Raw genomic sequence first — 11967 nt, 5'->3', positions numbered from 1 at the left:
AAGAGATTGATTGAATTCCTGCAAGTTATTGGAAGTTGCTTATTCCCCAAGCACTTGAGAGATTGTTATCATGCATGTATGTTTGTAGGCTTTTGAACTTAGATTGGTGTGTGAACACCAAACGTAGTTTCTTGCCTTATGCAGCAAATTGAATCTATGCAAAGAACATCAAGTACTTTTATTTAAAAAAGTAAACTATGAACTAGTAAACAATTATAAACTAGAAAATAAATTCTGAACTAGAGACTAAACAAGTCAAGTAGTTTCTCTGATTGGTTGGAGCTAGTGACAACTAGTTATGCTGAGGGTGCAATGTGTTCTTAATGAAATCCATGGTAGAACACCAAACTTAGAATTACACATTCATCCTTAAAATTCTTTGGTGTGCAACACCAAACTTAGCTCCTTGCAATGCAGAGAATCTACTTAGTCTTTTATTGACAAGCTATGAAAAGAGAATTACCTTTGGTTGGGTTGCCTCCCAACAAGCACTCTTTTAACGTCACTAACTTGATGGTTGGTTTACTGTTAGGATGGATTGTAGTGCCTGAGATCCTCTCCTCTCACTGTGAAACTGTCCCCATTTGATTCCTTGACAATTTCCAAATGCTCTAGGGAAAGGACCTTTCTGATTTTGAACACTTGAGGTAACTGAGATGGAATGGTTGGAAGATGGGGTGGGATTTGTGGATGGTGGATTGATATCACCTTGTCTCCAGGGGAAAAACCCTCTTGTAGGAATCTTCTTATTTTTCCATCCCCTTGGCAATTTCTTCACAACTCTTTTCTCTTCTTCCAGTGGTGCTCCAGTGATTATTGTGTCAGAGGGTTCCTCATTAGCTACTCTTCCTGATTCTTGTAGCTTCGGCTCTTCCTTGAACTCCATTGGTTACTTCATCTCTTGAGCTTCTTGTTTATCCATCAAGGAAAGCTCCAGATGCTTGCCTGGTGTTTCATTGCTGTTTTCCTTTAGAGAGTTCTCACTGTATTCTTCCTTTAATTTCTTGCTCTCTTGCTCAGATTCATGCACGGGCTTGAAGGCCTGGAAAGTGAGCTGCTCATCCTGTATTCTCAGTATCAACTCTCCTTGTTCTACATCAATGAGTGCTCGATAAGTAGCTAGAAATGGTCTCCCCAGAATAATGGGATGGAGGTAACTTTCCTCCATGTCCAGAATAACAAAGTCTGTAGGGAGGAAGTAGTTTCCCACTAACACATTTTTCACTATTCCTTCAGCCTGCTTCTGAGTTTTATCAGCCAATTGTATTATTACATTAGTGGATCTCAGCTCATTGATATGCAACTTCTTCATAAGAAATAGAGGCATCACATTTATGCTAGCTCCTGGATCACAAAATTTTCTGTCAATTTTTGTTTCTCCTATGGTACAGGGAATATGAAAGCTCCCTGGATTTTTTTTCTTCCGGAGTACGTCCTTCTGAATGAGAGCACTGCATTCCTTGTTCATCACCACTGTTTGGCCACCTTTCAGGTTGCTCTTCCTAGCTAGTAGCTCCTTCATCCACTTGATATAAGTAGGCATCTGTTTAAGGATTTTGAGGAAGGGAATGTTGATACTGAGAGATGCAAACATGTCTAGGAATCTTGAATATGACCTTTCTTTTTCATCTCCCTTGAGTCTCTGAGGAAATAGTGCCTTTGGCACATAAGGTTTCAAAGTTTCCTTCCTTGTTGAGTCTTTTCTTTGTACAGATCCAGTTCCTTGTTCCTTTTTCTCCATGTTGCTCTGGGAATTTCCTTGGCTATGCTCTATTGGCTTACTAGTATCTTCTTCCAGGATTTCTTCATTTGCAAGAGTAACTGCCTTACATTCTTCCCATCTCACATTTTGTGTTCCTCCTCTTGGATTCTTCTCAGTGTCACTTGGGAAGCTATCAGTGGGTTTGGGGATTTGGCTCCAGAATTGAATATTTTATCACAACGTTGGGGGTAATGCTGGATGTCCAACGCCCCCTCCAACGTGAGCATCAGCAACTTGTTCAGACAATTACTCTGCCTCTCTTCCAACGTTTGAGGCAACGTTGGTGGTCCAACTTGGCCACCAACGTTGCTTCTTCTTCATCTTTTCCAGGCTCCTTCTACAACCTTCCTCCATGCTTTCTTTCACCTATCATCAACCAATACATGCATCAAAGCCTTGCTAAAGTCATGAGAATTCTTATCATTCTTAGCATACAGGTAATTATAACATAATTCTCATGAAATTACATCAAATTAACCATAGTTGGATGAATTTAGGTATGCATGAATTTCTACCCAAATTGCTTACTTATGACTCAAGAAAGTGCATAAAACCTATCAAAAACAAAAAAAAAGGATAGTGAAACTAGCCTAAGATGCCCTGGCATCAAACAACTAGAGAAAGCAATAAATGACATGGAAACATAAAATTGCATTAATTAGAATGAAAATTGACATAAAAGAGAAAATGACAAAAGAGATGAAGAAGATAAAGACAGTAAAGCATAGAAATATAAATGAAACTACACTAAAGCAAGAATTAAAGTGCTGAAATTAAAAGAAAACTAAGCTAAAAACCCTAATTCTAGAGAGGGGGGAGCTTCTCTCTCTAGAAACTAAGAGAAAACATCATAAAAGCTAAACATAATTGCCCCCCTTCATTCCTCTTCACTTTGGCCTTAAATAGCTTCAGAAAAATCCATCCACGCGTACGCGTGGGTCACGTGTACGCATCGCTTGCAAATCCCTCCTGTGCGTATGCACGCGTGCTGAAACTTTCAAACTTCATTTCTTCATGGTTTCTTCCCTTTTTCATGCTCTTTCCTTCACTTCTTCAACCCATACTTGCCTTGGAAACCTGAAATCACTTAACAAATACATCAAGGCACCAAATGGGATTAAAGTGAATTAAAATTGACTAAATTAAGCACAAAAGAGCATATTTTTACTTTCAAGCACAATTTAGGAAGAAAACACAAAAGCATGCTATTTAGATGAATAAATGTTGGTTTATGTGATGAAATCTACTCGAATTAAACCAAAATATATCGAAAAATATGGACTCATCAATTCTCTCACACTTAAACAATAGCATGTTCTCATGCTAAACCACTCAAAGGAGATGAATGAAGGGGTAATTATTTAATTAATGCAACTACCTACATGCATGTAACTATACTAAATGCCATCTATATATATCTACAGTATGCTTTCTATTGAGTTTGGTAAACACAAACAAAAGAATTTCAATCAATCCAAAGTAGAAACTTAGGACCAAGGCAAAGCAAATATAGCAATATACTCAATGTCCAAAGATTTGATTTGAAATTTCTAGAATTAAATTCAATAACTTGCAAGAAGATACAAGATAAGCAATGGAGACATAGAATTGAGCAATTGTAACCCTCACCGGATGTGTTTACACTCTAATCGCTCAGTGTGTAGGATTTAATCACTCAATCCTCCTTTAATCATGTTTCTCAAAGATTTGCAAGTCATCTAACAATCAACTAATATTTGATGAATGAATGCAAATATCATGAGGACTTTTGTAGGTTGTAATGGGGCTTAGGTAAGGGTATGATTAATATGGTTAAGCAGGCTAATAGATTGGATCTTTGATTAGCTCAAGCATCCACCTAATCCTATATATCATCCTATATACATAACAAAACAATCCTAGCTACCCATGTATCCCTTTCTCACATTCACTCATGCATTTCCTTTCAATTCTACCACATATGCATCTCTTATTACATTCTTATTATCATTTCTTTTTCTCTCTTTTTTTTTCTTATATATATATATACACCAAAATTTCTCTTTTCTTTATAATTAAAGAGAGATGCATATGTTCCAAGTAATGAATGCATGAGTATTTTCTCACTTTTCCAAATATTTTCAATGAACACCCAAAGCACTAACTACCAATGTTCCCCACAAATTCCCCCACACTTGATTAACACACACACACTCAAACCCAAGCTAATCAAAGATACAATCAATGGACATAATGGTTTTTCACTTAGGGTGAATAATTGTGCTTATAATGAGAACAAAAGGGAATTAAAAGCTCAAAAAGTGGTTTACAAAGATAGATGCAAGGATTGGCCATATGGGTTTGTGAGTTCAATTTCAAGAAATGGTCTCAATCATATTAGATGCAATCCAAAACAACAAATATAGGACATATAGACTAAAACAAATCTAAGATCACAATCATAAAAGGAGTTTATAACACACAAGAACAAAATTTGTGATTGAAAATATGCAACCACACAATTTAAGCTCAAATCTCACTAGGTAATTTGTTCAAGCTCTTTTCAATGTTTCATAAAAAGATACTTCAAGCAAGTTCAAAAATAATTTTCAAATCTAATCAATGGAATACCCAAAAAGAGATTTCTTAAAAATTCTTTGTTATTTTACCAAACTTATTTACTATATGTATGTATGTATGTATGTATGTATGTATGTATGTATGTATGTATGTATGTTGTGATGGATGCAATTTCAAAATCTTTCCTAGTTCTATTCCTAGTTTTCAACAAACAAAAATTAACATGAATAATTAGGACAAAATTGACTAGGCATTATACTATTCACATCATCCAATCACAACTTCTATCTATAAAATATATACTAAGGAAAAGATGCAAAAAAATGTAACATGCAATAGCTAGATATAAACTATGATATATATACCAAAAGAAAATGCAATGCAATAGTAAAAAAAAATTCCAAATATATACAAGAAACCTACTAAAAGAAAACAAAAAATGAAAGTGCAAAGTGTTTGGAAAAAGCAAGTTTACTCCCCCAAAATGACGAATCCTCCCCCACACTTAAAGGTTGCATGGTCCTCCGTGCACGAACACAATCCGAGGGATGAAGGGCTTTGAGGCTCCACCTTCAGCGGGTGGGCTCCGGGGGTTCTGGTTGCTTTGTAGACAACTAAACAACAATTGAAAAAAAGTAAGATGTGTGTTGTATGATAAAAAGCAATGTATGTATTCTAAATACGCACACAATTTAGAACACAACACATTGATCGGGTAAAACAATAACCACAAAAGCAAAAGAAATAGCATGTTCCTCAATTAAGAAGCCTAGGGTGCAAGTAAAGAATAAGCAACACTTAAGGCACAACCAACCCTAGGGAACCTTAAAAGTGAATTGAGTGTTGAGATATTAGATATTGAAATTGTGCAAGTGAAAGCGCTAAATTAATAGAAAATGGCACAATTAACAATAACCAATTCAATGATGAGAAGAGACTACTTAATCACCCTTAGGAATAATGAAATAATCACATGTATAAGGTGCTTGTTACAAAAACTGACAAGTCTTGATAAGAATCAAGTCAAGTCGACCCAAAAAAAATGCAAGGCATTAACAAGAAACAAATACCTTGTTATGTGATTATATTCACTTGAGAACCATGATGGCTAAGTAGTTCAACTCAATTCACTAGAGTAAAAGTGCACAACTCATAATGAAGTTGCCAAATAAGGATATAGCCTAACACATATGGTCGCGACAACATATGCATCAAACTCACAATTCATCAAGGCAATCAAAGACTTGATACATAGTGCACATATTCATCAAATTAAAATTTAAGCGAGAAGCAACCCAATCAACATTAAGCAAACACATGCAACTTATTTAATTAACAAACAACTAAAGCAAAACTAATATAATTACTAAATTAAAAATGAAATACAAGCAAAACAAAGTAAAGCAAGTAGAGAAGTGGGCAAAAGTAAGAGAAAAGAGAGGTGGAAGGAAGAAGGAGAGAAGAAGTAGAGAGAAGGGAAGAAAAGAAGTGTAGTAGTGAGAAAACAGAGGTGTGCGTACGCACAAAGGGGCGTGCGCACGAGCGAGGTGTCACGCGTACGCGTCGAGGACGCGTGCGCGCGGTGCAGCGAAGAAAAGAAATCGACGCGTACGCGTGAGGTGGGAAAAACGCGAGGTGACGCGTACGCGTGAGGGACGCGTACGCGTCAATGAGAAAACTCAAACTGGTTGTGCGTTCGCACTATGCGTGCCAACGCCGCCACCAGAGGCCATGTTTTGATGTGTGCGCTGTGCCCATGCACAGAAAGCCAAATTTTTTTTTTTGAAATATGAAACGTCCAAAATGGCCAGCTTTCACGCCTTCTGTGCGTACGCACACAGGTCCGTGCAGACGCACAGAGACAAAAGAAGGGGGATGCGGACGCACAAAGTGTGCTAACGCTCCCAACAGAGGGTACATAAGCTCGTGTGCGTGCGCACAGAAGGGTGCGCACGCACAGAACGCAAAAATTGGGGTTGTGTGCATACGCACAGGTGTGTGCGCACGCACATGCTCTATTTTTCTCAAAAAATTTTAGTGCTCTAAGGCACCAAACTTGACATCCAAAATAGCTTTTCAACCCCAAAACATATTATTCATCAAAAACACATAATCTAAACTAAAATCTAAGCAAATTAAGCTTGAAATTAAACTAAGCTAAACTATCTACAAGAGACAAAATGCAATAAATTGAAACTATGTACAAAGAAAGGGTTAGAAAGGTGTTACCAAACACTTTTATTTAATGTCTTTAAGTTAGACAATTGGGAGAGCCCTTGCTATGGTGGCTTGTGCTTGACTTCCCCACCAGTGCTAGAATGTCCAATGTCCTCTGGGATCCCAATCCTAACCATTGACAAAAATAAGAGAACCAAAAGCAAGTTATTTACAATATTCACATAGATACACTAGCCAATAACTTAACACCATTGCAACTCCCCGGTAACGGCGCCAAATTTGATAAGAGAATTATTCCCGGTTTAGAATCAATCAAAACAAGAATCAATTCGTTGGTAGCATAGGTTAGGAATTTGATTATCAAAATGGAATTGGCGTTGCAAGTATAGTCCAAACCCAACAAATTGATCATCAATCAAATGTTATCACAATTCAAACCAAAGATAAACCGAGAGTATTTAGACTCCCGGGTCGTTCTTCTCTAGGAGTTTCAATTAAGTGTACAATTATTGGCTATGAGAAAGAGTATGGGAATTGGAAATGAAAGCAAGAGAGTAAGAGATGTAAATAGTAAGGAAGCAAATGGTCATGCAAGGAATTAAAAGGAAAGCAATTAAAGCAATGAAAATGGAAATGAAATGCTAAAAAGAGCTCTTGGTGAGAATTGGGGAATTTAGGATTCCTATCCTAGTTATGGACCATAAACATGGCAATTGTGTGGAATCAATCCAAATTAGTCAATCCTCCTTGAGAATTAGTCAAAAGAGCATAATTGATCTCGATCCATAAGTCCTAGTCAACTCACTAATTACTTAGTGAAAGACTAGCGTCAATGGAAACCAAACCAATTAACTATTCTCACACAATGTGGAATGGACATCCACAACTCAATTCCACCCAAACATCCAATTTTCTCAACCAAAGGTGTGAAAACTAAACATGCAAGAAATTAACATCAAACCAATAAAGTCAAAGCAATAAAATACAAGGAAAGAAAACTTCAATTGCAAGAAAACATCTTGGCAAGTAATTGAGAGCTAAGGTTACGTATCCTAGACATTGACCACAAACACATGATGATTATGAAGAGTTAATCTTACTTAGTCAACCTTACATCAAAGATAAGTCAAATAGGCATAGTTAATTTCAATCCATAAGTCCTATGTCAACACTAAGGGTCACATAGAGTCAATGGAGACCAAATCAACTAACTACTCTAATGTATTAAACAAGAATGGACATCAATGACTCAATGATCACCAAAGTCATCAATTTCAAGCCAAGAGTGTAGAAAAACTAAGTGAAGACTAAGCCAAGCATTTTATCAAACACTTGGTGTGCATGAAAATAAAATAATATTAAATTGCATCAAAATACATTCTACAGCTACAAAGGTAAGAAAGTAACAATAACAACTAGAGAAAGCAATAAATGACATGAAAACATAAAATTGCATTAATTGGAATTAAAATAACAAAAGTGTTCATAACATGAAGATTCCATATATATATATAACCGTGAGCCTTTAAGGGAATCAAAGAAAAGAGATTGAAACGTGGCTCATATGTATACATCTACACATATATAACAATGACACCTCACCATCCTCACTAATCAAAATCTCTACCTATCTCCTTTCATTAATTCATTATTGCCACGGACAGGGAGAAGAAAGAAAGGCCGAGAGAGAGACCGTGGGTGAGGGAGGAAACCATGACTCCCTTTGATCTTTCGACTTCGATTTCTTGAGATTTGTAATTCCAATAAAAAATCTAATCCGATAAAAGTGTTCATATCCTCTTCCTTTATATGTTAGTGTTACTTTTGTTCGGTAGAAGTCGACGGTGATGTAGCTCTCCTGTCCCTTGAGTTCGACTAACTGGAATTCTAGGAGGTACAGATGATTTCTGACGCTTTCCTCTTCAGTAGTTCGGTCAGAAAGTTTTTCCAGAACTTTCGTTGATTTTGATTTCATACGGAAGTAAGGGGGTTTCGTTTTTAAAATTATAAATTTTTAATATAAGAATGCCAAAAAGCTTATTGAGTAATTGCAAATAATTTACACGTGTTTTGTGTGTCTAATTGATAAGAATTGGTTGTAATTGTGAGTGTTGGTCAATTTGGTGTTGCTTGTTAAATTGAAATGTGATTTGAGTTTATGAATTAGATTTGAATTGAGACTGTGTTTAATGCTGAAATTTATGGTTATGGAAGTGGTGGTAACTGATTTTGGTATTAGTATGATGATGAATAGGTGCTGATGAAGGGCTGGTAAAAATACGCAAGAATGTGATTTTGGTTAGTATTAAATGTTAAACGAGTATGGTCAGAGGGATTTGTAAAGTCTGAATGAAGAAATGAATTTCCTTTAATTTCAAAAGCAAAAGATTCGAAACGGGCTAATTTTATTGAAATAGAAAGAGGCTTAGCTCTAAAGAAAATGATTTGATTCTATTTGATATTTTGAACGGTATGAATATTCAAAATGATTTGTTACTTGAAAATGTTTTAAAAAGGGTTTGAAAGGTGGTTAGGTTGGGAACCTTGAAGGGTGGCAAAACCCGGATTTTAAAGGAATTGTTGCCAAATTTTTATAAAACTCTAAGACTTCATTTAAAGTGTTATTTAAAAGTAAATTTAATTTGAGAATATTACTTGATTTCGATTTATTACGAAAAGAGTTTTGTTTTCAAACCGATTTATTAAGAAAAGTATGATGTTTTAAACTCAATCTTTTGAGAAGGAATTTTGCTTTAAGTTATGTTTTGAGTTCGGTTTGATAAGAAAGAAAAGAAGAGGAAGAACGAAAAGTAAAGGAAAGTAAGATAATTAAAGCAATCTCTGCCACAGGAGAGCATAGAACAAAGATTAAAGGAATATATGAATTAATGAAATGACTGCCACATGAGAGCAGATGTGACATTGTTTGGGCCTTAGTGCCAAATGTAAAGTGGGGACGCCTACACACTGAGAACTGTTTTTTAGATGTACACTTATTGATTTGGAAAGTCACACTGTATGCGGCCTAGCCGTATGACTTATAAGCACATTATATGCATCTGAAAAGTCATATCTGGGACTCATGCCCGGGTAATGTCGGGAGCAGGTAGGCAACCGACACATGAGCTCATGGCCTGCATTAGGAATAGACATGCATCATGTTGTTTGCACATTTGTATTTGGTTGAGTTTGCTTGTATTACTTCTCTTTGATTGTGCTATTTGACTTGTTTGTATATTGGTTTGAATCCCTTACTTGTGCTATTAGTTCAAGAATGTATTGAGGTGAGATGTTGTGGTTGAAATGTGATTATGTGGCTGAGAGATGGTTAGTATGACTAATTTTGTGATTAAAATCTGTTTTGAGTTTAGAAATTTAAAGAAAAGTAATTATTTATCTGAAGTAGAAATAAAAGTATTTCCAAAGGTTTAACAAAATAGTTTTACTAAGTAAGTTAATTATTTGCATTAAATTCATTATTTTTATGGCATTCCCATTCCCTACTGAGAACGTGTGGTTTGTTCTCACCCCAAAATCTTCAACCCTTTCAGTGACACAGGTTCAAAGACTCAGCTTGAAGCCGCGGATGGTTATTAGTTTTATCTGAGTAAGTTATGAGTTGAGTTATTTTCATAGAGTTCCCTCGCCTCTGTTAATTAGGAGTTTATTTTACCCAGAGGGATAAGTAATGTTTTCGAGTTTTATATTGAATTTGTTTGTATGAAATTTATTATTAGTAATAACTATGTGATTACTATTACTTGAAGATCTTTGATATGTGGTTTTAATTAATAAAAACACATTTTCTAGAATTTTCTTAAAAATTGAAATGCGATATCGACGTAAAGGCTCAATATTAAATAGATAATAAAGGAAAACATGTTAGTAACCCCTTATTTTTAGTACGATCATGACGTGCTAAAGTGAGGGTGTTATAAACTACATTAAAGCAAGAATTAAAGTGCTGAAACTAAAGGGAAACTAAACTAAAAACCATAATTCTAGAGAGAGGGGGAGCTTCTCTCTCTAGAAACTAAGAGAAAACATCATAAAAGCTAAACCTAATTGCCCTCCCCCCTTCATTCCTCTTCACTTTGGCCTTAAATAGCTTCAGAAAATGAGTTGGACTGGGTTCTGGAGACCCAAAAATCGCCCCCAACGATTTGCAATTAATGAGCTGACGTAATTCGGGTCACGCATACGCGTGGGTACGCATCGCTGTGCAAAAATCCATCCACGCGCACGCGTGGGTCACGCGTACGCATCGCTTGCAAATCCCTCCTGTGCGTACGCATGCGTACTTGTGCGTACGCACTCGTGCTGAAACTTCCAAACTTCATTTCTTCATAGTTTCTTCCCTTTTGCATGCTCTTTCCTTCACTTCTTCAACCCATACTTGCCTTGGAAACCTGAAATCACTTAACAAATACATCAAGTGAAGGAAAATTTCAACGAGAAAGCTGGCAATTTTACAGTGTAAATGAAATAAGCTTGCATGTATCTCGTTTACACAGTAAACGAGATATACACGTGTCACGCACATGTGCCTTATCTCATTTACAGTGTAAACAAGATATGTGGAAACTTATCTCATTTATACTGTAAACGAAATAAGGCTGGATTGCTGATTTTGGTAATAATTTTTAAAATTATTTATTTCAGTAATGAGATAATTTTTCTTCTCTTCTAAGGAGTAGATTTAAACACTTTCCTGACCTATAAAAACTTCTGTGAATAAAAAACTTTTCTATTGACATATTTTTTCTAGATTTAGAAAACATGTATAATCAAATCTAAAACACTTATAAAAGAGATTAAAATACTATAGAAAAGAAATATTATAATACAAAAGAAGAGAAAAGTTACTGGAGAATTATTGAGATTTAAAACTAAGAAAAAAAATTAAAAGAAAAAAAACCAAAAATCTAAAATAAAACCAGAAGTGGAAAACCCTTAGAGGAGAGAGAAAGGAGAGAAAAAAGAAAAAAAAAAGAAAAGGAGATCTTAGAGGGGAGAGAAAGATATAGGGCCATCGTTTAAGACAAAGATGATCCCATGAATCTCATGATCTTTTTCTTATAATTTTAAATAAATTTATAGATTTTATTTTAATATTCTATTATATTTTATTAATAAATTTAAGTACAAGAAAAGAAATTAAAAAATAGATTTTTCTAAAACTTATTACATTAAGTTTATTATAAATTAAATAATATTAAATAAAACTTATTTTTAGTGGTTTGTATTTAATATAATTATGGTTGAGTGAAAACTAGTTTTAGTTAAAATATTTTAATTAAAATACGTTTAAAAGCAAATGCTTGCAATTAGGTTTGTGTGTGAATTTTTAATTTTAGCTTTTTTTCCGATAGTATATTTAAAATCGAAGTAGTGATGTGACAGAAATGAGAAAGGGAGAGACCGTGTTTCTTTTCGCTTGGTTATTTGTAACAACTCCCGGCGACGAC

The 11967-nt window shown here is 35.2% G+C and overlaps 1 protein-coding gene and 1 long non-coding RNA gene across 2 annotated transcripts; one reads left to right on the top strand and one right to left on the bottom strand.

The window, feature by feature from the left end:
• LOC107620792 lies at positions 890-1741 on the bottom strand. Its single transcript, XM_021114597.1, has one exon. The coding sequence runs from the start codon at positions 1739-1741 to the stop codon at positions 890-892; it is 852 nt and encodes a 283-aa protein (XP_020970256.1).
• On the top strand, positions 8005-10259 carry LOC110267601. The gene is made up of 2 exons (XR_002355401.1): positions 8005-8393; positions 10051-10259. It is a non-coding gene; the product is annotated as an uncharacterized LOC110267601 (long non-coding RNA).

This window comes from Arachis ipaensis, chromosome B10 (genome assembly GCF_000816755.2).
Source record: "Arachis ipaensis cultivar K30076 chromosome B10, Araip1.1, whole genome shotgun sequence".
Classification (NCBI taxonomy): domain Eukaryota; kingdom Viridiplantae; phylum Streptophyta; class Magnoliopsida; order Fabales; family Fabaceae; genus Arachis; species Arachis ipaensis.
The sequence above is the reverse complement of the archived record's forward strand: the minus strand, read 5'-3'. Positions and strand labels throughout refer to the sequence as shown.